The sequence below is a fragment of the Sorex fumeus genome, unplaced genomic scaffold (assembly GCF_029834395.1).
Source record: "Sorex fumeus unplaced genomic scaffold, SorFum_2.1 ptg000002l, whole genome shotgun sequence".
NCBI lineage: Eukaryota > Metazoa > Chordata > Mammalia > Eulipotyphla > Soricidae > Sorex > Sorex fumeus.
Window position 1 is genome coordinate 57,918,784 of NW_026606059.1, and position 27,450 is coordinate 57,946,233.

At 44.2% G+C, this 27,450-nt stretch overlaps 1 protein-coding gene across 2 annotated transcripts in view; it reads right to left on the bottom strand.

Moving 5' to 3' along the window:
• The window catches only part of TBC1D31 (TBC1 domain family member 31), a 59,242-nt gene that overhangs the window by 19,931 nt on the left and 11,861 nt on the right, over window positions 1–27,450 (bottom strand). For both annotated transcript variants that reach the window (XM_056109813.1, XM_056109804.1), the window contains exons 5-11: window positions 15,887–16,038; window positions 12,627–12,786; window positions 10,376–10,576; window positions 9,184–9,357; window positions 6,013–6,092; window positions 5,599–5,745; window positions 3,092–3,225 (exon numbers count right to left, since the gene is read on the bottom strand). In XM_056109813.1, the coding sequence (XP_055965788.1) occupies window positions 3,092–3,225; window positions 5,599–5,745; window positions 6,013–6,092; window positions 9,184–9,357; window positions 10,376–10,576; window positions 12,627–12,786; window positions 15,887–16,038 (1,048 nt within the window). The remainder of the gene's footprint in view (window positions 1–3,091; window positions 3,226–5,598; window positions 5,746–6,012; window positions 6,093–9,183; window positions 9,358–10,375; window positions 10,577–12,626; window positions 12,787–15,886; window positions 16,039–27,450) is intronic.

A 27,450-nucleotide genomic window follows, 5' to 3' on the forward strand; every position in this document is an offset into this window, starting at 1 on the left:
ATTAATGATCTCAAGCATCTTTAGACGCCTTCGATGGAGAAAAATGTCCAAATTCTTTGCTAAGTTGCAATTTATGTTTTTTATGTCAAATCATTTATTTTCTTTTTAAAACTCTTAGTCCTATCTGCAGGGCAATAACCCTTGGGAAGCAATCGAAATATTTATATTTGATCCCCTACTAATATCAGTGATGGGAATTTAAGAAAAGTGATAAATGTTTGCGCATGTTCTATCCCTAGTTACATTCTCAGCAAACACTGTTACTTGGTATTTGGGGATCATATCCAATGATGCTCAGGGACTATTCCTGTTTTTGTTCAGGATTTGCTCAGGCAGTGCTCGAGGACCATATGTGGGGCAGGGCACTGAATACAGGGCTCCTGTGTGTGCTATATACAGCTCAGCCCATTGAGCTATCTCTTTGGCCCCCCATATTGTTACTCTGAATAGGTAAAGCTTAGAAGCAGCCTAAGTAGATTAACCGAGTATGTGTCCATTAAGGAATATTATACCAAAAAAATGGTGATAAAGTTTGCAAACATGAAAGTATACATAATAAAGAAGTGATTTGGTTATAATAACTATGTAAGAAAGATAAGGATAAAACATAAAGGTCTAGAAATTGGGGAATAGAAAAATCACACTATAAGCAAAGATGAAATAGTCAATAATGCAGGCAATAAATTATGTTTCTTAAGAATAATCAGTGATTTTTTGGGGTGATCAGTTGTGCTCTTATGAAAAAATCAGTCAGAAAGCTATCGTAGGGGCCAAAGCAAAAATACAATGGGTAGGGCATTTGTCTTGCATGCGGACAACCTGGGTTCAAGCCCCGGCATCGCATATGGTCCCCACAAGCACTGCCAGGAATATTTCCTGAGTGCAGAGCCAGAAGCAACCCTGAGTATCACCAGATGTGACCCAAAAAGTAAAAACAAAAAGAAAAGAAGAAAGCTGTCTTAGTGGGATGAGTGTATGCTATACATGCAAAAAGCCTGGGTGTGACCACCAAAACCAGAATCCCCCCGGCCACTGCTGAGCCTGGAGCCAGGAGTAGCCTCCAGCTCCATCAGATGGGACCGAAAGCAAAACAAAAATTCAATATGCTCTCAAAGGTTATTTCTAAAGAAGAGGAATTATTGGTAAAGTCTCTTTTTTTCCGTGTATTTTTTTTCTAATCAAATTAAACAATGTAATAAAATGCACTGAACACAGCGAAGAGAAACACTGAAGTATTCACAGTATGCTGAGACCCTATTTCTTTTTTTCTCAGAATTTTATTGTTTGTATGAAAAGCTTATCTCTGGGGCTGAAGTGATAGTACAGCGGGGTAGGGCCTTTGCCCTGCACACGGCAGACCCAGGTTCAATTCCCAGCATCCCATATGGTCCCCTGAGCACCGCCAGGAGTAATTATTGAGCGCAGAGCCAGGAGTAACCCCTGTGCATCGCCGGGTGTGACGCAAAAAGCCAAAAAAAAAAAAAATAGTTTATCTCCATAACAAGAAAAAGACTTGAAAAGTGGTAATTTGTAATTTGGGGGCTGGAGCGGTAGTACAGTGGATAGGGCACTTGCCTTGCACACAGTTGGCACAGGTCCAATCCCTGGTACCACCTATGGTCCCCGAGTCCAGCCAGGAGGGATTTTTGTGCACAGAGCCAGGAATACGCCCTGAGCACCACTAGGTGTGCACCAACATCAATAATAACAATAAAGGTAAAGGTAAAGGCCCTCCCGTTGATCGTCGATTTGCTCGAGCGGGCCCAGTAACGTCTCCATTGGAGACTTTGTTGTTACTGTGTCTGGCATATCGAATACTCTCGGTAGCTTGCCGGGCTCTCCGAGAGGGGCGGAGGAATCGAACTCGGGTCGGCCATGTTGGCCGCTTGTAAGGCAAACGCCCTACCCGCTGTGCTATCGCTCCAGCCCAATAATAACAATGATGATGATAATAAACATCACTTTTGTTAAATCCATCTATAATATTTTTTTGGAGGGAGGGGTCCCCCAGGAGATGCTGGGAGTCACCCACAATGATACTAGGTTGGACCCACCAGGTTCCGTGACGGCTCTGCCCTGTAGGGAGCAGAGCCACCTGGGGGACCTCCAGGCCACACCCAGTGATGGGGAGTGGGGCGGGCAGGGTATGCGCTGTCTCAAACAAACACAGATGACCTCTGTAGTTCTTTCCCCAGCCTGAGCTCATGAATTCATTCAACATTTATTTTCCAGGCCCAAGTTGAGTTCCAGTGTATTGACTCTAACTGTCCTGACTTTATTAATGTGAAAGAAATGACTTGCCTTCCAGTGCGGCTGGGAAGACAGCACATATGGTTGGCCTTTTGGTGTTCCAATGCTGGTTCTGCCATTCACCTAACTCTGGGGCCTTTAAGTGTGCTGTGCCTCAGTTTCCCCATTTAAAAAGGGAGAACAAAAATACCCACATGATAGGACTCGTAAAAATTAGATGAGCTACCATGGGCAAACTCACCGATCTCTCTCTCTCTCTCTCTCTCTCTCTCTCTCTCTCTCTCATACACACACACACACACACACACACACACACACACGCATGCACGCACGCACACAGCAGTCAGTCCCTGCCACAACAGGCATTGTGGCTAGCTAAATGCTTTCCAGACTCACAGGAACCATGACTGAGGGAAGCACCTGCTTCCTTCCAGTCAAATCTAGCCTGTAACAGCATTTTCTACAGTGCAACTCTTTCAAATGTTTTGAAAATAAAAAGGTTCATATGTGGTGTGTGTGTGTGTGTGTGTGTGTGTGTGTGTATTTCTTTTTTTTTTTTAATTTTTGGCCACACATAGTGGTGCTCAGGAATCATCCTAGTGGGGCTTGTGGGACCATATGAGGTGACAGGTATCGAACCTGGGTTGGCCATGTGCAAGGCCAGTGCCCTACCCACTGTGCTACTGCTCTGGCCCCAAAAGTAATGTCCAAGTTGTCCACCTTATGGTCTATACCACACAGTTTCATGCTCAGATTGCTAAATGTGACAAACTACCAAAGGTATCAGGACTACGTACGAGAATCTACCCTCCGCTTCCTAATTGAACACTCCTTTACTTACTTATGAGAGTTGCAACCACTTCAAAACAGATCAGTTGGTTGTTCTGGAATAACTTGACAAACGGAAAGGCTAGGAGAGGCAGATAGGGCGTGTCACCAAAGATGGCAGACCAGTGAGCTAACGCAGACAGGGTTCTGTGAATGCAACAGAGGAACAGAGACCAGAAAGGTTTATGATGGGATTTTGTTTTGAACATCAGATCATACTATTTTTGAATATGGGAATCTGATACAGTCAGTCCCCCACTCTCCCAGAAACAGTTAAAAGCATCAATCTTCTTTTATTGTATTTTTGGAAAAAAAAAATGAGTGAGAGTGAGGTCCACTCCCAGCTCTGTGCTCAGGGCACTCTCGGCAGTGCTCAGAGGGCCACATGGTCCTAGGACTGAATGGGCAAAGTACACAATCTACCCGCTAAGCAGGCGCTCTGGCGTCGGTATTAATCCTTTCGGAGAAATCACAAATAGTGATATATTGTGTGCATTGTTCTACACCTTGCATTTTTCATTTGATAGTTTCCTGGAGAGAACCCATTCACATCAGTATATGTAGAGCTTCTTTATGGTATTTTAAAGATACATGCTGTAACTTTGTACAGACAGGCCTGATTTCAACCAATGGGAATCTGTTTCCCATCTTGAACAAACAAGGCCATGCTTAATGTCATTGTACATTGTAATTCTCTATGTGGGATCTAGATTTAGAAAAATTTCTAGACACAGAATTTCTGAGTGAAGGATATTTGCATTAGTAATTTCAAAAACCCAATTCCAAATTATTCCTCTCAAAAAGTTTCCTGTATTAGTGTACAGGGATGACTATTTTCTTACTCTTTCTAATACACTATTATAAACCTTATATTTAAACATTTAGTTGAGGTGTTTTTGGAAATGCATTTTAATAGCTTTAAATATATAGTTTCTATGTATATCCATGATAGTTTTAGTCAGCATTTCTTATATTCTGAAAGAGGTTCAACTTTTTCTTTCCATGTATGAGAACCATTTCCACTTACATATTTAATCTATTCTCCTTTTCATAGCTACTTACATAAATATTTCATATTTACAGAAACCAGCCTTTTGTCATACACATGCACATCTATCTAACTATCTATACTCAAGTCTATAAATCTCTGGGGAATACTTTTAGATTAAAATATTTTTATTCATCTCAATTGTTTTTGGACAGGTAATGCTTAAAAAGGCTATTTTACTTGGGAACTATAATTCTCCCTCATCTGTATGAGTTCTTTTAAGGTTTCCCTTTTTTTACTTTTTCATTTGAAATAGTTTCAGGCTTACAAAAAGTTGCAAAAATAGTAGACTTTAGCAAATCATACCAAACAAATACTAAGAAATTAACATTCCTACAATGTTAAAATAAATTATAGGTATTATTTACACTGTACTCTATTCTGGTTTGTTTTGTGGCCACACCCAGAGGTGCTTTGGTCTTACTCCTGGCTCTGCACCCAGGGATCACTCCTGGCAGTGCTGGGAACCAACTGGAATCGAACCCAGGTTGGCCACATACAAGGCACAACCTCACCCATTATCACTCTATTTTTTTTTTTAGCCAAATATTTTTGTGTCTCACTTTGTCCTTTATCAGTACGAATTCAACACCGCATTTGTTAATCCACCAGTTTCCCAATGTTCAAAATTCCTGAGTCTAGAGACAGAGAGACAGTAGAGTAAAGCACTTGCCTTGCATGTGGCTGACCCTGGTTCAACTGAGTTTCTTAACTTTCATGTGGCATTTTTAAAGCATACCACAGAATGCCCTTCATTTGGGGCCTGTGGGATATTTTCTTGCCACTCAAATCAAGTTTTTAAAACGTGAGGGGCTGGAGATGTGGCTCATGGCATAGCACCTATTTTGCAAACATATGTATCACTATATCACTGTCATCACTGTCACTCAGTTATTCATCGATTTGCTTGAGTGAGCACCAGTAACGTCTCCATTCGTCCTAGCCCTGAGATTTTAGCAGCCTCTCCTTACTCATTCTTCCCAACGGTGCTGCACTGAGGGCTCTTTCAGGGTCAGGGGAATGAGGCACATCATTGTTACTGTTTTTGGCATATCGAATACAACACAGGAGCTTGCCAGGCCGTGCCATGCAGGAAGGATACTCTCGATAGCTTGCCAGGTTCTCTGAGGAGAACTAGACTATGCAAACATATGACCTGGGTTTAATCCTTGGAACTGCAAACAAAAAAACCAAAAAACCTCAAAACAACAATAACCACCAAAAAATGTAGCATGAATGCTACAAAAGTGATGTGCGACATACTGATTTGTTTGCTACTACTGATTTTACTTATTCTTTTTTTTTTTTTTGGCCACACCCAGCTGTGCTCAGGGGACCAGCGGCTCTTGCATGTACTTACTGCAGCCCTCCGAACGAACCTTCATCCCAGCCTGGGATTCAACATCTAGCAGCTTGGGTAAGGTGGTACCCACTCTCAAACTACCACTTTCTCATCTGTAGTTTGAACATACCTTTGTAATACTCTGAGGAGCTTCCTGCTTTTGATGGGATAGTTCTTGTGAAGACTGAGAAAGGCCGTGTGAACACCCTTATCCACCAGGCTGCTGAAGGCTGTGTGGTTTTCAGGCAGCTGGAGCAGAGAGCGCCAGATGAACATTCTGAAACAAAAAGGCCGCTTTAACCAAGAAAAGGGTGGCGGATGAAATTAATTTCAAATAAAAAAGCATTTAAACTTGAGTGGGGGCCAGAGAGACAGCACCGTGGAGAGGGCACTTGCCTGGCATGTGGTGGAAGGCACCCCATATGGTCCCCGCCCTTCCTGCCAGGAGTGATGCCTGAGCACAGGACCAGGAGTCAGTCCTGAGCACTGCCGGGGGTGGCGAACCACCACCCACCCCCAATAAAAGAAAGAACTTCAATTCTACCTGTATTTCATTGGATATTCCCCATAGCCTTTTAATAAGATCTGTAGGCGCTTTTTGTTCAATCCATCTGACAATTCGTTCTATGGGGTAGAAATACGGGCATTAGAAAGTGGCATAACAATAACATTATAAAACTGATGAGGTATAATTTAGTCCACAGCAGTTTTCCAACTTTAGACAAAACACACATTAAGAAATAGTTTTCCTTTCTTGTTCTTTTCCTGGGCTGGGGAGAGAACCCTGCCCTGCCCCACACAAGCGAGTGCTCAGTGCTCAGCTGCACCCTCAGTCCTGGTTCTTTCTTATGCCATATAAATATTTTATATATTTTAAATAAAGATTATACATTCATACATTAAATATATAAACTGTATAAATATTTATGTATTTTACTATAACAAAATTTTAATAATGAATATATTTTAATATTTTATGCATATAATTTTAAAATATATATATATATATTTTGCTTTTTAGGTCACACCCGGAGATGCACAGGGGTTACTCCTGGCTCTGCACTCAGGAATTAGTCCTGGAGGTACTCAGGGGACCATATGGGATGCTGGGAATTGAACCCGGGTCGGCCACGTGCAAGGCAAACGCCCTACCTGCTGTGCTATCGCTCCAGCCCCAATATTTATATATTTTTAAGCTCTTTCCCCTCTCTCCAAGCAGATAAAGTTCATGGCTTTCTTTTCTTTTCTCTCTTTTTTTTTTTTTGCTTTTTGGTTTATACCGGGTGATGCTCTGGGGTTACACCTGGTTCTATACTCAGGAATTACTCCTGGAAGGCTACGGAGATCGAACCTGGGTCGGCTCCATGCAGGGCAAATTCTCTATCTACGGTACTATCTCTCTAGCCCCCATTCTTTACCTTGGACCAGGATTTGATCAGGACTTGAATCAAGGACTTGAACAAAGTTTTTCTGGAGCGAGTTAAGACAGTATGTATTTCACGCTCTGTGAGCCCACAGTACTACATGCTCTAGGAATGTTTCAAACATCATCCCGAAGCCAGGATTTAGTGCGGTGGTTAGGTGCCAGCCCAGCATGCTCCCGACCCAGGTTCAAGTCCTGGAACCTCATGCATGGTCCCCCGGTCATATCTGGGGCAGTGCTGGGGGGCCCCAGAGCTGCTGAACGGCCCAGGAATCCCTGGCACTGTAGGGTCCCAGTCAGCTGAGACCCTCCTGAGCCCAGCCCTCTGCAGGTCCCTCTAAACAAACAACACAAAACATCTGAGCAGCGGTCACCGCCATGTAAGTTCATCTACTGGCCCTGATTCAGAGACTCATAATTAAATTTCAAAAGAGATCAACTAGCCGCAAAAATTTCTTGGACACTCCTTCTGAGCTGAGAACTCCTGGGAGATTTGGGGGTGAAGGGTGTGGTGGCGGAATGCTCCTCCTTCTCTACAAAGCACGGGCAGCAGGACTCAGACCCCAACAGCTGCCACTATGTCTTGGCCAGGCTGCCCGTTAAATATTCTGGATTTTCTGAGCCATGTCTCCAAACTCTTCAACGCTGGCACCCAGTAGGGGAACACCAGATTGGATGGGAAGGTAAAGTAGAAGCCAACTAAGCTCACTAGCAAAAACATTAACACCGAAGGCTCAACTACCAACAACAGCTTAGTGTGAACCCTCAGTAAGCCTTCAGACTAGGACTTAATGTCCGCACGGTGAGATACAATCATTTTTTCACAAATTTTCTTTTGCTAAAGTATTTTGTGATCATTCCATTAGCCATTTAGTGGTAACAAGCAATATAAAATAAATTACTGTAGCAGCCAATATGGGCTGGAGCGATAGCACAGCGGGTAGGGTGTTTGCCTTGCACGCGGCTGACCCGGGTTCGATTCCTCCCTCCCTCTTGGAGAGCCTGGCTAGCTACCGAGAGTATCTCGCACACACAGCAGAGCCTGGCAAGCTCCCCGTGGCGTATTCGGTATGCCAAACGCAGTAACAACAAGTCTCACAATGGAGATGTTACTGGTGCCTGTTCGAGCAAATCGATGAACAATGGGAGGACAGTGCTACAGTGCTACAGCAAGCAATATAAAATAAATTACTGTGGGCCCGCTAGGGGGGCAGGCTTGAGGGGTGGCTGGGAAAACAGTGGTGGAGGGAAGGTGACAACGGTGGTGGGACTGGGACTGGACTATTCAATGCCTGTAACAAATCATCATGAGCAACTCTGTAAACCATGTTTATAAACGATCTAAAGTTTAAGTAAAGTGTTTAAGTAAAGTGTTTATGTGGGGGAAATTAGGGGGGTGGGTACGACACAGAATGAGACCCAGTGCACTAAGCTGGGAGTACAGAGGTGCGGGCAGGCCGGAGAGACATGGGCCAACGGGCAAGTCTGGTCTTGCAGAGGCACCTCAGACTCACCCACTAAGGAAGCTCGAAGCTGTCAGTGTTTCCCCTGGCTGCCGAGGGGCACGGAGTGGAGCCCGGCAGTCTCTGGGCAGGGGGCCCTTCACAGCACCCGAGGAAAGGAAAGGCCAGCTGGTCCCAAAGGACAGAGGTCTGGTCATGGGCACCAGAAACAACAAGTGTGGATGCCCGTGGCTGGTAAAGACACATGGCTCGGTCCCACCAACTGTCCACTCTGAGAACTAAAATTCTATCAATTTAAATAAAGAATCAGAGGAAGCTTATAGGGGCTTAGGCACTTCATTGGCCAGGGGCTGGCCTGGGCTCAATCCCCAGCAGGGCATACCATCCCCCAAGCGCCATGAGGCATACCCCCTGAGCACCAGGACTGGAGTAGCCAGCAAACTCCCTGGCCCCACCCCCAAAAACAGAAGTTTAAAAAGTATAAATAGGGGCTGGAGCTATAGCACAGTGGGTAGGGCATTTGCCTTGCACACGGCTGACCCGGCTTCGATTCCCAGCATCCCATATGGTCCCCCGAGTACCATCAGGAGTAATTCCTGAGTGTAGAGCTAGGAGTAACCCCTGAGCATTGCCAGGTGTGATTCCCCCCCCCCAAAAAAAGTATAAATCATTTCAGTTAGAATAGCCTTCTTTTTATATTCCTCTGCCTTATTTCCTAAGTGAGTAAAGGGCCACACATAGCTTAGAAATCCCAAGACCATAGCCAGAGTCGTGGTCAGCGATCCTGATCCATCGGCCCAGCAGCCTCTCCATCGTGACACGTGCTCACCTCACTCTCCCAGGGGCCGGGCAGGCCCTGTCTTAGTGTCCAAGCCTGCGCTTTGGTCTCCCTTGACCGGACCGGCCGCTGCACTCTTCTGGATGCGACTTTCATCTTAAGATCACCAGAGTTCAGTTTATTCTTGGGCAAATCTTCAATCACTTTCACTAGAGGAGGAGGAGGCTAAAAGACAGAAGAACCCAGTGGCTATTTCCAAACTTACTTGGTCTACTGCCCCGGGTTTTATAAAAAAAAAAAAAAATTGTAAAAAGAAATGACTGCACCTCGCACCTTGTGTCCCCACCTGACAATCTACCTGCACTAAGTGGAAGCTACTATCGCCCCATCATAGCAGTGTCCACTAGGGGGCAGTGACACCCACCTTGGGAAACCTGCTTTAGAGGAAAAACAGCACCTGGGCAAAATGGGTAATGCCCAAGGTACTTAGAACACTGCAGAATTTTTAACTCTTTTGGGGGGGAATGGGAAAGGGAGGGGGGAGAAGATGTGGGGAGGCTGGATTATTTCCAGAATGTTGCTTTGTGTCACCCCCAATACTACACAGGGCTAAGGATTGAGCCCAGGGTTCTGGGACACAAAGTATGAACTTCGGCCCACTGAACTCTCTCTGACCCTTGATGAAACGTTTTAATAAACTAAAGGTGGAGATGCTGGGGCCAGAGCAGCAGTACAGTGCGGAGGGCGCCTGCGTGCATACAGCCAGTCTGGGTTCATTCCAGGACCCAAAGGATTCCTTGAACCAAGTCAATCCCGCCAAGGAGTGAGCCCTGAGCACTCAGCAGGAGCAAGCCCTGAGCACTGCCCAGTGTGGCCCAAAAACCAAGGAGAAATTTTTAAAGAGGTGGAGATGTGGCTTTCAAGCCTCACCCCCAGGTCCCAAAAATAAATAAAATAAAAAATAGAAAAAGAGGGTAAGATTCAAGGAAATTATAAAACGATAAAAGTTATTTTGGGTGAAAAAATTTTTATTCTTTTAAGGGAAAGGAAACTGATTTTTTTTTGTTGTTGTTGCTCACCCAGTGGTGCTCAGGACTTACTCTTGGCTCGGCACTCAGGGGTCACTCCTGGCAGGGGTGGGGAGGATCATATGGGGCGCTGAGGGTTCAGTGCAAGGCAGGTGCCAACCCACCACACTATAGCTCCTGCCCCAATAAAGGATATTCTTTATTGAAAAACATACCTTATTTACTTCTTGTGTTAAAGCCTGAACGGAATATACATTCAGACTTCCGTTTTCCATAATAGCCACAATGTACCGTCCATGTGGGCTGATCACTGATGCAGTGATGCCTCCATCCGGACTCCCAATTTCAAAGAGGAGCTTGCAAGTCTGTATATTGACAAACCTCATAATTCCATCTTGACTCAGTACTCCAAGAACCTGTGGGCGCAGAGAGAAGGAATTCCTTAAACCAGTCTCTAAAGTCAAAGCTCTGAAACTCAAACTGCACAGACATACACAAATGTGTGAGTGTGTTCATTGCATTTTTAAGAGAAAGAGTAAATGTTTGCAGAAAGCCATCGCATATTTTAAAACTGCACATTAAGACGCACGATGACCTCCTCATTCAAGGCAATTATTATTGCCTGGCTCTAGCCAGGAAGGACACGGGGCAGGGTGTACCTAATGAAAGTCACCTAAGAACCTCCTATTAGCCCCCACGGAGGCACAGGGAGGATCAGGCAGTTCCTGCCTCTTACCTCCACACCGCTGTCAGCAGCAAGAAGGTGGAGAGCTGGTCTTCCCCACCCCCACAGCTGCAGCAGAGCTAAGGCTGATGATTCTCAGACTACTAGGTGAGCAGTGGTATAAGAAGGAACCCAGGGGCCAGAGAGATAGTGCAATAGGTAGGGCGCTTGCCTTGCATGTGGCTGACTCAGGTTGGATCTCCAATCCCCAACACAGTCTCCTGAGCCCTGACAGGAATGATCCCTGAGTACAGAGTCAGGAGTATACTTTTTCCACTGCTACCCCCCCAAAACAAATAAATACCATGTTGGACACACATATGTTACACTAGGAATTACGGAGAATGAGGAACTGGGCTAGTAGGAGAGAAATAGAGTTCACTCCATACTCTTGAGGCTTTTTTTTTCTTCCTATTTTCAACTATGCAAATGTATTGCCTATTTAAAAACTTTAAGAAAAATTGCTTCTCGGCCTTTTGGCTAAGATCAAGTGCAAAAACTTTAAGAAACAAACACAGTTTTTTTTCATTAATATATAATTTTTTAACTCCACAACACAATTTGAAACAAGAAAGGTAAGGTTTGATCCACAGTCAGCTATTAAAAAAAAAAATCTGTGTGTGTGGAAGCCATTTGTAAACTAAGGCAAGATGCAAAGACCACGTATTTCATAGGCTGGAGACAACCTGCTAGGGCACATCAAGCACAGTGAGAAACTGGTGTATTCCAGTTCTGCCTTTGGCTTTTACCACCGGCAGGAGTGCTGATAAAATGTCCTCTCTCGAAACTTTAAGTCATAATCTTGAATGACAGGAATACTCCTAACTATGCTCCCACATGCAAAACAGGTGCTCTTGGCCCCACGGCTCAAAAAGGAGTATTTTTTTTTTCTTTTTTGCTCTTTGGGTCACACCCAGCTATGCTCAGGGGTTACTTCTGGCTCTGCACTCAGGAATTACTTCTGGTGGTGCTTTGAGGGACCATATGGGATGCCAGGGATTGAATTCGTGTCGGCCACGTGCAAGGCAAACACCCTACACACTGTATTATTGCTCCGGTCCCTCAAAAGGAGTATTTTCTGTTGTTGTTGTTTTGTTTGGGGGCCACACCCAGAGAGGCCCAGGGCTTACTCTCGGCTCTGCACTCAGGAATTGCTCCTGTTGGTGCCCGGGGACCATATGGGGACATCAGGGTTCGAGCCAGGACGTATACAAGATGGGCACTCTGCCCACTGAACTATTGCTCCCACCCCTCAAAAGAAGTTTAAGGATCAAATAAAATCACACGCCAAACATACTGTATGCCATACAGCAATAACACAATATCACTGTCACTGTCCTCCCGTTGTTCATTGATTTTCTTGAGCGGGCCCAGTAATGCCTCCATTGTGAGACTTGTTGTTACTGTGATTGGCATATCGAATACGCCATGGGGAGCTTGCCAGGCTTTGCCATGCGGGCGAGATACTCTCGGTAGCTTGCCGGGCTCTCTGAGAGGGGCAGAGGAATCGAACTCGGGTCAGCCATGTTGGCTGCATCCAAGGCAAATGGCCTACCCGCTGTGCTATAACACAATATAAGATTAAAAATGTTTTAAACTTTACATGCTTCACAAAGCTTATGTACTTGTCATTTCAGATCTTTATAAGAACCAGAGATAAATAAGGCCGGGGAGCTAATAGAGTTCAGATGTGGCACAATCTCTCTCAAGCAACATGATGCGCTATACCTGATGGTACCGACCTGATTAGAACCAGCATCAAAACTATCAGGAAGAAACTCGAGCTGGCGAACCGCTCGGACCTTCGTGGGCATCTGGATGATTCTGAACAACTGCTTAGCTTCCAAACACCACAGGTGAAGGTGACTGGACTTGCCGCCAGCAGCCAGGATCCGGCCGTCTCTGTGTTATAAAAGGGTGAGAAAGGCTAAGTGAGTGGTTATGGCAGCACCATCTGATGTGATCCAATACGATGATGGGGATGTTCTGGATCTAAGAGAGCCACTAGGTCACTACTAATCAAGTCTGATTATCGAGAACTTGAAATGTGGCAGGTGCTTCTGAGGAAACTGTTGTCATTCCTGAGTGCAGAGACAGGAGTAACCCCTGAGCATTGCCAGGTGTGACAGAAAAAGCCAAAATAATAATAATAATAATAATAGAATATATTAATTCAATTATGTCACTAAGACGCCAGCTATACGTAATAGTTGTTTGATGACTTAAGTTTCTGAGTAGCACAAATTTTATAGAGTAATCTCAAAATTCTTCACTACTACTTAAATGTCTGTATTTCACAGATGGCCCTTTTGAATTGTTTTGCTTAGTTCTTTGGGGTGCACACCTGCCAGTCTTCACATTACTCCCAGGACAATGCTCAAGGGGTGCTTCCACAGGTGCTCAGGGGACCACGAGGTGCTGGAGATTGAACTTGGGCCTCAGGCAAGCAAAGTATACACTCCAACATTTTTTTTCAACTGAATCACCTTGAGATACAGTTACAAATTTGTTCATGATTGAGTTTCAGTTCCTTCACCAGTATACATTTCCTGCCACCAATGTCACCAGTAACCTTCCACCCTGACCCTCGTCCCACCCCCGCAGCCTGCCTCTACAGCAGACTTTTCTTCTCTTTCTCTCTTTCTCCCCCCCCCCCCTCCCATTTTCTTTACAGGCACCGCTGTTTGCAATACTGTTACTAAAAGGGTATTATGTATATATCACTTTACTTCCTTTCAGCACTCAGTTCTTGTTCAGAGTGACCATTTCCAACTATCATTGTCACAGTGGTCCCTTCTCTGTCCTAACTGAACTCCGCCCCTCCACCCCCTACCCTTTAGGGAAGCTTCCTACCATGGACCTACCTGGCCCCTGTTTCTACTGTCTTTGGGTATGATTCACATATTATGGTTTTTTTTTCTTTCTTCTCCCATAAGTGAGTGTGATCTTTCGTTGTATGCCCCTCTCCCTCTGATTCATTTCACTCATGATACTCTCATGTCCATCCATGTATAATAAGCACATTTCGTGACTTCTTTTTTCCTAATGGCTGCATAGTATATTCCACTGTGTAGATGTACCAGAGTCTTTCTATTCAGCCATCTGTTCTTGAGCGCTTGGGTTGTTTCCAGATTCTGACTATTGTGAACAGTGTTGCAATGAGCAAAGATATACTCCAGCCCTTTGAGCCATCTCCCCAGTCTCTAAATGGAAGTGGTTAGCACACCACTACCAGAACTGGGGATTAAATCCACGGTCTAATACATGGCAAGGCAAGAACTTCATCACTGAGTCACATCTCTGTGACTGTTCTGCATTTTTATAGCATTGTTATATTTAAAGAAAATAAACCAAAAAACCCTTCTGAGTATTAGTCCCCAAGTTCTCCCAGGTGTGGCCTCAAAATAAAAACAAAACTGAAAAATTCAAAACGGAGTAACAAATGGTATGACCTTTGAATTTTTCCTGATGTGAACAAACCATGAAAAGCAACTATTAGACAAAACTGGGAAATTTTAATAGACAAGATATGATATTAGCTTTAAAATGCACATACACAAACACACACACAAAACTCTTCACAAATTTCCTTTAAAATGCGATACAAGGGCCAAAGAGATAATATGGTGGATAGGGCATTTGCCTTGCAAGTGGCCAACCCAGGTTTGATCACCAACACTGCATATAATCCACTAAGTACCACTAGGAGTGATCCATGTGCACAAAGCTAGGAGTAAGCCCTGAGCACTGCTAGGTCTGGCCCTGACTCTTCTCCGCCATTACACACACACACACTTGGGCCAGTGATATAATAAAGCTGGTGGGTCATATGCCTTACATATGGCCAGCCAGAGTTTGATCCCTGGCATCCCATATGGTCCCTTGAGCTCACAAGGAGTGATCACTGAGTGCAGAGTCAGGAGTAAGTCCTAAGCACTGCTAGGTATGGTCCCCAAACCAAAAACAAAATAGTTCTATGTTTATGTTTCAAAAAAGCCTTCCCCTGGGCTGGAACAGCGGGATAGGGCACTTGCCTTTCCTGCAGCTGACCTGGGTTTGAAATGGTTCCCAGAACACCACCAGGAATAATTCCTGAGTGTAGAGCCAGGAGTAACTCCTGAGCATTTCCGGATGTGACCTCCCTCCACCACCCCCCCGAAAAAGCAGCTTTACCCTTAGAGACTCACATGGAAATACTTAAGATGAAATAATATACTTAAGCTTTGCTTCAAGACAACGCAGAAGAAAAGTTAATAAGTTAATAGGTAAGGTAAAGGTAAAGCCCTCCCGTTGATCGTCGATTTGCTCGAGCGGGCCCAGTAACGTCTCCATTGGAGACTTTGTTGTTACTGTGTCTGGCATATCCAATACTCTCGGTAGCTTGCCGGGCTCTCCGAGAGGGGCGGAGGAATCGAACTCGGGTCGGCCATGTTGGCCGCTTGTAAGGCGAACGCCCTACCCGCTGTGCTATCGCTCCAGCCCAAGTTAATAGGTAAAGTTATAGATATAATAGGATTAGCTATTAGTAATTAATAAAACTAGTAATTAATAAAACATTTCCTGTCACCAATGTCACCAGTAACCTTCCACCCTGACCCACGTCCCACCCCCGCAGCCTGCCTCTAGGATAGCAATACTGTGCTCAGGGGCTCATGTTCTTTAGTGTCTATTTAGGGGCCAGAGAGACAGAACAGAAGTTAAGGTACTTGCTCACCTTGCACGTGGCTCACTCCCAGTCCAATCCCCAGCACTATGTAAAGTTCCCTGAGTACCGTCAGGAGTGACCCCTAAGAACTGCCGGGGGCAGTTCCAAATCCCTCCAAAATATTTTTTTCTGTGTACTTATTAAGAATTCTCCATAATAAAGTAAAAACAAAAAAGTTCTTAAACTGTAAGTTTTAGTGAGCACTTTTCCTCATAACAATGATACTGAATAAAACTCTGTGAAATCTGACCAAAGCTAAATTTCTTAAAAAAAAAACCTTCTTAAAATGCACATTACCTGGTGACTGCATACACTTTGTATAACACAACAGAGCTTTCAGGTGGAGCGGGTAACTGGTATTTGCAAAAAAGTGTATCACATTCCCAGGCAAAGATGGAATTGTCTTTAAAACAGCTGAGGATGGTGTTACTTAATGGTAGAAAGAACACCTTAAGAGAAAGAAAAAAGTTACTGTGTTAAACAAAAGCAAGCGATAACCCTCTTTTAACCTTAAAATTACATGTGGTTAATTTTTCTGTTTTTAATGCTTCTAAAGATGATTTCCCCCCAAACCGTAGAAAAATACACTTGTAACCTATGAAAGGATAATAATGGTATGTCACACGCCATGATACACTGGAGAGAAATGGCAAATACCTTTAAAGAGAGTCAAAAAACGAGGCAATTCATAAAACAGTAAGAAATGAAAGACATCTCATGTGTAGCACTGTCCTCCCGTTGTTCATCAATTTGCTCGAGCGGGCCCAGTAACACTGTGAAACTTGTTACTGTGTTTGGCATATCGAATTCGTCACAGGTAGCTTGCCAGGCTTTGCCGTGCGGGCGCGATACTCTCAGTAGCTTGCCGAGAGGGGTGGAGGAATCTAACTTGGGTCGGCTGCATGGGCCGCGTGCAAGGCAAGCTTTTAAAATACTGTACACACCATACTGAATGACACAGGTTATTTGTAAACTTCGTATTACAAACATATGAAATAACATCACTACTAAATGCTATAAAAATGGTATAAGGGTATCGTTATATGCAGCTGCGGATAGGGAGAAACGGTCAAAGACATTGTGAAGCAGATCTCATTCTTCAAAAGTCTGAACTAGGGGAACATAAAGCAACAAAATGGGAGACTAACACCCAGGAATGGCTGAGATTAGTACCAGGAATTTTGCTCCATGACTTGAAGACCAGCCACACGTGCTAGGGGAAAAGGAAGCTCAGATAGAGAAGAGAGCACCAAATAAAGGGTGTTGGGAGGACCCTCCCAGGATGGGAGAAGCATGCTGAAAGTAGACTATAGACCAAACATGACTGCCACTCAATGCCTCTCTTGCAAAACACAGTACCCAAAAGAAGAGAGAGAGAACAAGGGGGAATGCCCTGCCACAGAGGCAGGGTGGGATGGGGGGTGGGAGGGATGTTGGTGGTGGTGGAGGATGGGCACTGGTGGAGGGATGGGTACTTGATCATTGTATAACTGAAACCCAAGCACAAAAATCTGTAAGTCTATAACTGCACCTCATGGTGTTTCACTAATAAAAAAAAAAATTCTGAACTAGGGACTGGAGAGGGCTCAAGCGAAGCAGCACATGCTCTATGCCTCCGAGGCCCAAGTTGAGCTGGGCTCCACACTCTTCCAAGAACCACCAGGAGCCTCCCCGCCAGAAGTGGCCCCGAAGCACAAAAACAAAGTTCGAGCCAGTCGATCTGCTAGAGTCAGTCCTTTGGAAACTATCAACCGTGTGCTTTAAGACAAATTATATCCTTATTTATTAAATAGTCGGAGCTGGAGCGATAGCACAACGGTAGGGCGTTTGCCTTGCACGCAGCCAACATGGCCGACCCGAGTTCGATTCCTCCGCCCCTCTCGGAGAGCCCGGCAAGCTACCGAGAGTATCTCGCCCGCAAGGCAGAGCCTGGCAAGCTCCCCGTGATGTATTCGATATGCCAGACACAGTAACAACAAAGTCTCCAATGGAGACGTTACTGGGCCCGCTTGAGCAAATCGATGATCAACGGGAGGGCCTTTACTTACTTACTTATTAAATAGTCAACATTATAAAAGTAGATAAAATAATTTTTTATAAACATTGCTCATCAGAGCAAAAAGTTGAAAACAAACACACTATCACGTTTCCTCAGTTCTCAACTCACGGGCAATATGACAGCAAAGTTTAAATATTTTACTCTCCTAATTTGGTTTTTCTCTTACATACAAACTAAACAATGCTTACGTGTGTGTGTGTGTGTGTGTGTGTGTGTGTATTGGCGGGGTACACAGTCTAAACATGGTGCTCAGGGCTTACTCCTGGCTCTGCACTCGGGGATAACTTGCGGCAGGCTCAGGACCTTATGGGGAGCTGGGGGACTGAACTTGGGTCGGCGTCATTCAAGACAAGCACCCACCCACTGTGCTACTGCTCTGGCCCCCAGCAATACTTACTTTGATAATATAAAGGTTTCATTAAAAGAGATCTACATGGATTGGGGAGGCAGCTCAAAGGGCTGGATCACATGCTTCAGACGTGGGGGCTTGATTCGATCCCCAGCACTACGTGGTTCTCAGAGCAGCACAAGTGACGCAAGTCCAGTGCTACGAGTGACCCTGAGCACTGCAAGGTCTGCCCCGAACCTAAATGGCCAACATTTCCTCATAAGAGTTTCAATGGCCTCGGTACAATTTTGTACCATCAGTGTGAAAGATGGAGGGAGGAAGGAAAGGAAGGAAAGTGGGAGAGACCATCCTCAAAGGATAATATATCCCTTTTTATCGCCTCAAAATAAATCCCATCCTGTGAGAACTGCACAGAGTTTGAATGCCAGTTACATCTCTACCTGTTTCCCATCTAGGAGGGCCTTCCTGTATTTTAGCTGATAGCTAACACTTTGTATTTGAACTTATTTGTCTTTGTTTCTAGGGTGGTACAAGCTTAATCATTATTGTGACAAGCTTGATTGTAATTATTGTTAAAAATATATCGACAAGTTTACTTAAAATTTTTTTTTAAAAAAACTGAATCACTTTGAGATGCACAGTTACAAAGCTGTTCATGATTCACAGTCATACAATGTTCCAACACCTGTCAATTCACTGGTGCACATTTCCCACCACCAATATTCCCAGCACCCCTCCCCCCTTTCCCTTCTCTCTGTCTCTCCTCATTTCCTCTTTAGGCACCGCAGTTTGCAATATTGAATTTAAATGTTTTTAGCACTGTATCACTGTCATCCCGTTGTTCATCGATTTGCTCGAGTGGGCACCAGTAACATCTCCATTGTGAGACTTGTTACTGTTTTTGGCATATCGTATATGCTATGGGGAGCTTGCCAGGCTCTGCCGTGCGGGCAGGACACTCTCGGTAGCTTGCCAGTTTCTCCGAGAGGGATGGAGGAATCGAACCCAGGTCACCCGTGTGCAAGGCAAACGTCCTGCCCGCTATTGCTCCAGCCCTAATTGTTTTCACTGTTAAAATATATGACTGTGTGGGAACTGCCCTCCCCTGACAGCTGTAGCCCCCAAAGCAACACAGATCTAATTTTCCCAAACCAGGTGTGTAATACCCAGTGGTCAGCGATGCCCACCCACCCCCTGAATCCTGGTCCCCCACCTAAAGGAAAGCTCCGCCTCCCAGCATCTCACAGGGGAACTGCCCTCCCCTGCCAGCTGTCACCCTCAACACCGATGTAACTTCTCAAACCAGGTGAGTGGACCCCCAGCGTGAACCTGGGATCTACCCCTCACAACATACCTTTAAAATCTCTAACCACAAAATGGTGTGGATGCTGGGGCTGGAGCAATAGCACAGCGGTAAGGCATTTGCCTTGCACACAGCTGACCCGGGTTCGATCCCCAGCATCCCATATGGTCCCCTGAGTAGTGCCAGGAGTAATTCCTGAGTGCCGAGCCAGGAGTAACCCCTGTGCAAAGCCGGTTGTGACATGACCAAAAAGCAACAACAACAACAAAAAAAATAAATAAAGGTGTGGATGCTATTGTAACCACCGGAAGCTACAGTATCCTCGGGAAATTACTTATTCTATACCTTACATCTGAGGTATTAGTTAAGGCTTCACATTTCTTTACCTATCCATAATCCATGGTAACACACAGACAGCCCCACTGCAGGGGCCAAAATATACAACACATAGGAAAAAACTACAAAATGCAAAGGTCACAATGGCAAAACAACGAAGAAACTCACCAGGCTTAGTGAGTGAAGTCGCTAGCCCAGATCAATCAAACTGTAATAATGAACTATATAACCGCTCAGATACAGAATTTAGGAATGGAGTTTTTAAGGATGTACAAGGAGCTCAAAGAAGCAATGGAATGCACTCCTGATAAAATACAAGAGGATATGAGAGCAGAAGTGAGGAAAATGCAAATGAAAACAGAAGCAGAAATGACAGACCTAAAGAACTTGGTAGGTGAAATGAAAAGTGCAGTGGAAGGACTCAGCAACAGAGTAACAGCTGCTGAGGACAGAATCAGTGAGCTCCAAGAGAGGTGCAGAGAATATCCAGACAACAGCAGAACATAGAAAGGAGCCTCAAAATAAATCAACAGATATCAAGAGAAAATTGGGATGAAGCCAAGAGAAATAACATCAGAATCACTGGAGTCCCTGAGGGACAGGAAGAAATCCCTGATGAAGAAACTGTTAAAGACATTAATTGCTGAAATGTTCCCAGAGCGAAGAGCACATGTACACGAATTCAGGAGGACCAAAAGATACCGGCAAAAACAAATCCAAATAAAAATACTCCAAGACACATCCTTAGCAGAATGACAAAAACCATAGAGATAAAATTTTGAAAGCAGCAAGATTAAAGAAAGAAATTGCTTATAAAGGTGCATCCTTAAGATTTACAGCTGACTTACTCTTTTGTGGAATGTAAAATAACGAGACGAACACCTAAGGGCAGTAGAGACAAGGAACAGGAGGATTGCACTGCAGCTTGGAAGCCTGCCTCATGTGCTGGGGGAAAAGACAGTTGGGATGAAGAAGGGACCACTAAGTCAATGATGGTTGAAGAGAGCATTTGGGATGGGAGATGTGTGCTGAAAGTAGACTAAGGACCAAACATGATGGCCTTTCATTATCTGTATTGCAAACCACGATGCCCCAAAGTAGAGAGAGAGTAAGAAGGAAGATGCCTATCACAGAGGCAGGGGGCGGGATGGGATGGGAATGGAGGGAGGGACACTGGGAACATTGGTGGTGGAATATGCTCACTGGTGAAGGGATGGGTGTGAGATCATTATATGACTGAAACTCAATCATGAAAGCTTTCTAACTGTATCTCACAGAGATTCAATACAAAAAATTAAAAAAAAAAAAGATTTACAGCAGACTTATCTGATGAAACCTTCAGGGCCTGAGGACAATGATGGGATACAGTGAAAAAAATCAATGAAATAAATGCCTCACCAAGAATACTTTACCCAGCTAGACTCTGATTCATATCAAAAGGAAAAACAAACAACTTCACAGACAAACAACTCAGGAACTTCATAGACTCAAAACCATGGTTAAAAGAAAAACAAAATGGGCGACTTTAAGACAAGATAAGCCCCTTAAATACACCAAACTTTGGAAGAAAGGTGAGACAAAACCCCATAACAATAATCTCTCTCAATGTCAATGGGCTAAATGCACCAATTAAAAGACACAGAATGATAGGATGGATCTGAAAATTGAACACAACATTCTGCTGCCTGCAAGAAACACATCTAACAGTCATAGCACACACAGACTCAAAGTGAGAGGATGGAAAACAAGCAACACATACATACATACAACATACTACACAAAACATACATACTAATATCAGACCACATAGACTTCAGAATGAAGAAGGTTACAAGAGACAGTGAAGGTCATTTCTAATGATCAAGGGATCTGTACACCAGGAAGAACTCACAATCCTAAACGTATATGCACCTAATGAGGGACCAGCAAAATACTTAAAACGACTGCTCGTTTTAAGGGATACTAGGAACATTGGTGGTGGAAAATGCAAACTGGTGGGAGGGACAGATGTTCGATCATTGTGTGACTGAAACTCAGTCATGAGAGCTTTGTAACTATCTCACGGTGATTCAATTAAAATACTTAATTTTTAAAATTCTTTAAATAAAATTCTTAATTTTTTAAAATACATAATATAATGTTATATTACATATGATATTTATATATTATATGTATGTGACTGTTCCTATACTGGAAAGGGAGAAGGGGGGACTCAGGTGCAGACCTTCTAGAAGTGGAGCCTTTTACTGAGATCTCAGGTTCATCAGACACCATCATCATTTATTTCACTAGAGGCAGAGAGATCTGTTTTCTTTTGGAAGGCTGAAGTGGCCAACACCTTGAGCACTGACCAGAGAATCTCGAGCATTTAGCCTCTGGCTAAGGCAGTTGTCAGGATACCAAGAGACAGAGTAAACCAGAACAGAATCTGAGGTTAGCATGGCTTTTCCCCACGCCACAGACACGAATCAGGTAGGTGCCTGTGTAAGATACTTTAGTAGGGGTCAGAGTGATATTATAACTGTTGCCTTGTACGTGGCCGACGCAAGTTTGTTCCCGGCATCCAATATGGTCCCCGAGCCTGCCCCTGCCAAGAGTAATTCCTGAGCACAGAGACAGAAGTAAGCCCTGAGCATCACTGGGTATGGCCTCAAAACCTAAACCAAACCAAACCAAACAAAAAAGATACTTTCTGCAGGGTTTTTTTTTTTTTTTGGTTCTCACACTGAGCAATGCTCAGGGTTATTCCTGGCTCTGTACTCAGTAATTACTCCTGGCGGTGCTCAGGAGACCAAATGGGATGCCGGGGATCGAACTGGACTGGAGGGTATGCAAGGCTCTACCCATTGTACTATCACTCCGGCCCTGGTCTTTTTTGTTGCGTTTTGGGGCCACACCAGGTGTTGCTTAGTGACTACTTGTGGGGTGGGGACCATCTGGGGCTAGAATTGAACACGGGCCTCCTCAACGCTCCAGCCCTTTCAGCTATCTCCCATTCCCACTTTTGAAATCTTGCATCTAATTTGTGTCCTATCAGTCATCTGTCCTAATATATATGTACAATATGAAAACAATTCTAGGAAAGACAGAGAGGGTCTTGGGGAGAGAGACAGAGAGAAAGAGAGAAAGAGAGAGAGAGAGAGAGAGAGAGAGAGAGAGACAGAGACAGAGAGACAGAGAGACAGAGAGACAGCAAGAGAGAGATGGGGGTTGGGAGTGCCCAACAGGCTCAAAAGAATCCTTTGCCTACAGAAGACCAGGGTCTGCTCCCAGGAATCCCATGTTCTCCCAAAATTGCTGGGAGCAAGTTCTTAGCACCAAGGTGATACGGCTTCCAAATAAACAAAAACCAATTTCAAAAGTAAATCCTATTATTATATACATTTTCAGGGAAAATGGAACATTAATACCATTTAACCATGTTACCTAGAGTAAAAAAAAAATTTTTTTTTTAAGTCAGGGGATTGTAAAGCATAGCTTAAATTATAACCGCAGACCACTGTTACAAATATTTTTCTCATGTACATCTGAAAGCAAGTCTATTTTCAATAGCAAGCAGTGCTAAAATAAGCGTAGGCAGACATACAAATGCACTATGAAGCATACTGCTAAATGAAAATTATCGACTCTGAATTAAGGCCAATAAAAAAAAAAAGCTAGTTTAAGACAGACCTCTAAAAGGGCTGAAGCCCGCAGATGCGCTCCCTGGCATAGCCCGGCCCCTCAAGCACCAATGAGTGTGGCCCTGGTTGCCCAAAAGTCCCACTGGAAAAGTCCCCTTGAAAACGCTGATAGGGGCTGGCGTGGCAATACATCGGGGAGGGCTTTGTCTTTCATGCAGCTGATGCGGTTTTGACCCTTGGCATCCATATGGTCCCCCAACCTGCCAGGAGTGATCCCTGAGTGTAGAGCCAAGAGTAAGACAACACAGTCCAGTGTGGCCAAAAAATGAGAGCGAGAGAGAGAGAGAGAGAGAGAGAGAAAAAGAAGAGAGAACACAAAAGGAAGGAAGGATGGAAGGAAGGGAGGGAGGGAGGGAGGGAGAGGGAGAGAGAAAAGAAAAGAAAGGAGAGAAAGAAAGAGAAGGAGAGAAAGAAAATGCTAACTCAGTTACATCATACTGCTGACACTCTTGCCTTATCCGGCACCACTTTTGTCCTTGGCTCACTTTGTCAAGGACAATCTCCCGCAGATCTGTCAACAGGCACTGTTAGGAAGACGCACAATATGAAGGTGTAATAGGAAGAACTTGCCGTGAATATATTATAATCTACAATGAATGCATAAAACATTGTTTCAAAACCAATGTCAAAAGAAGTGAGTTAAATTTTCTTTTTTTATAATTAGCAATATTTTTCCAGAAAAGTAATAATGTTTATTCCTACTGGGAGAAGCAAAAGCTTAAAAGTTAATGAGCATCAACTGCTATTTTAGGGGACGAGCTGTGATGGATTATGGCCTACATGATTATTCATTACTAGATTTGTGATTTTAATTGCCAGGTTTTAATGATTATAAAATTGTTCCTAATGAATCATGTCATTATTTAGATAGTGCCATCTCTTCACAGACATCAAAAGCAAAGGGAAAGCTTGAAAAACACTAACAAAATACACTTTCTGAAGGGTTCAGAACAGGATGGGGCCGCAGCTTTTCCTTATCCTAGGAAATCCTAGGCTTTCCAATTTGCTTTTTAGATCTTCATTCATTTAAGTTTTATTGTTGTTTCCATTTATTTATTTTAGTTTGGGGGCCACACCCAGCAGTGCTCAGGACTTACTCCTGGCTCAATGCTCAGGGATCACTCTTGTTTGGGCTCAGGAGACCATTCAGGGAGCCAGGGATCGAACCTGGATAGGCCAAATGCAAGGCAAGCACCCTACCTGCTATACTATCCTTCTGGCCCCTTCAATTTATTTTTGAGAGGAACAGGAACTGTTTCCAAAGACTGAAGAGTTCACTGCAGACTTTGTGAAGCGCATAAAGTAAGAGCAACGTAAGGACAAATATACAATTCTGCAGAAATTTAATGAGCTCCCTGCCTCCCCCCACCCCTCCCCTTACAGAGACTAAATATAAGCTCAGTAACAACCCTTCAGTAAATTTTTTCTGGTATCATCACAAACGTTCTCTACTCTACGTACAACCACAGCCACCAGAAATTCAGGATTTATTCCCAAGTCCCTAAACTATCAAACAAAGTTTCCTACCTTCGAACTTCAACAAAGGATTAAGATGTGAGGCCCAAAGGGACAGTACGGGGGTGCGTGCCTTGCACAACACCGGCCCAGGCGCCAACAGCCTAGTACTTGGGGCCCAGCTCTCAACTGTCAGGTCCGCTCGGCAGAGTCACTTCTGCAAGTGGCTCATACGTGCCCTGAGCACTGCTTGGGAGACCCTACCCCTGCAATTTTTAAAAATAAAAATAATCACTGTGAAATGAAAAGTTCACACTTCACCTGAAATTTTGTGGGCAGACAGACCCCAGAAATCAGAATTAGTTCTGATCTGAGAACAACAGTACGATACATATAGGGTAACAAATATGCGGAAAGCCCCTCCCCCCCACACACACCTACCATGACCTTCAGCAAACACCCCCTACGCAGACATTAAGGTGACAGACCTGTGTCAGTTTCAGTTCATGTTTTGCTGCCAAATTGAGGTCAGATCAAATTCCACTGCCAGAGGGGTTACTGTAAAACATTTGGCTCTCATTTTACTTTGTAAGATTTATTTTCTGAGTGGTGCTGGGGAGGGACCCCAGCCACCACACACCTGGCGAGCTCAACGCTCTGTCACTGAGACACACCCCAGCCCACTCGGAGGCTTCCAGTTCCCTGGGACCTGTCAGCAAATCCCAGTGGTGCTTGAGGCTTAGTCCTGGCTCTGCGCTGGGCAGGGCGGGGGGGGGGGGGGGGGGGGTGAACACTCCTGGCTGTGCTGGGGGACCTTATGGGGGACCAGGGATTGAACTGGGGTCGGCTGCACACCTTAACCCCTGTTACTATCCCTCCAGCCCCCACTTTTAGGATTTTTAATTGCTGACATGGAACTAGACTGATTCCTAATGTGGTTCAAAAGAAATATTTGTTTTCTGTGTTGGGGGGAGCACGCCCAGCCGTACTGCAGACGACTCAGCCTGAGCTGGGGTCCCTCCGCAATGCAGAGCATGACTCCGGCCCTTCGAGCCATCTCCCTCGTGCCCAGCTATTTTTGGGGGACAGAGGGAGGGAAACACCTGGTGGTGCTCAGGGGTCACTCCTGGCAGTGCTTGGGGTATATACCACAGGCGGTGTCAGAGAGCAAACCAGAGTCACTGCATGCCAAGCAAGTGCCTGAACTTCTGTGCTATCTCTCTGGCCGCTCATTTACATTTTAAGAATTATTTCATTTTGAGATGGCTATTTAAGTACATACATAATCATCCAACTTTGTTCTTAGCCTGCAAAATGAAAAATATTTCCTTTCTTTAGAAGAAGTTTGCTGCGGGGGCCTGGAGAGGCATTTTGTAAGGCATTTTGTCTTGCATGCAGCTGACCGAGGTTGAATGCCTGGCATCCCATATGGTCCCCTGAGCCCGCCAGGAGTGATTCCTGAGAACAGAGCCAGTAGTAACCCCTGAGCATCTCTGGGTGTGGCCCAAAAACAAAAAGAAAAAAAAAAGTTTGCCAGTAACTTATCAATATATTTGGAGTATATTTATATGCATATTTTATACTACACATAAGTTTCCCACGAATAAATGTACTCCTATATCACTAACATTTGGAGCTCCTTGCTTTTCAGTATTTTTTTTCTTGTTGTCTTTTTGGGCCATACCTAATACTGGTCATACCCAGCTTGATGGGACTAGGGTGTGGGGGTCAATTCTGGTGGTGCCTGGGGACCATATGGTGTCTGGGTCTGATATCCAGGCATACAAATCACACACAATGGGCCTTTGAGCTATCTCTCTGAGTCCTAGAGCCTATTTTTAAAAAGTGAAATGTCTAAATAACTGGCAATGTTAGAACTGGCAGCAATCTGCTGCATACTAATTTTCATTTCATGATAAAAAGAACAAAGAGTTTTTGTGTCATTTCATAACTTTGTTTCCACCATGGGTTCAATTCCCAGTGCTCTCTTTAGGATTTAAATTCAATTTAAGTACTAAAGCAATTAAAGAAGAAAGAAACTACTAAGACATTTGTCTTAAAGCCCTGGTGAATAAGCTGGCCACAACTTTTATCTTTTAATTATTAAAGGCAAACTAAAGAACTTCTGGATGTCCATGGAGACTACACAATAAATTTTGGGTTGACATGCCCTGCTAGCTGTTAATGTTAACAACCAAGAAATTAGCAGCAATACTGCATGCACTACATTACCTGAAGCAAAATAAATGATCACATGGGAGACTCACACGTTCATGAAAACAGTATTTGGAAACTAAGTGGGAAAAAATTGAGTCTTAAAAGCAAAAGAAATGGATTTTTTTTTTTAAGAAAAAGTGATCTATGTACACAATGGAACCCAAATCATTTGTAAGAGAAATGGACCACTGACACATGAAACAATTTGTTTTTTGTTTTTTTATTTAAAAATTTCTCTGAAGTTTTATTGTTTTCTTTTTCTTTTTGGGTCACACCCGGTGATGCACAGGTGTTACTCCTGACTCCGCACTCAGGAGTTACTCCTGGCGGTGCTCAGGGGACCATATGGGATGCTGGGAATCGAACTCGGGTCTGCCGCGTGCAAGGCAAATGCCCTACCCGATGTGCTATCTCTCCAGCCCCACATGAAACAATTTGGATGAATCTCAAAAGCATTAC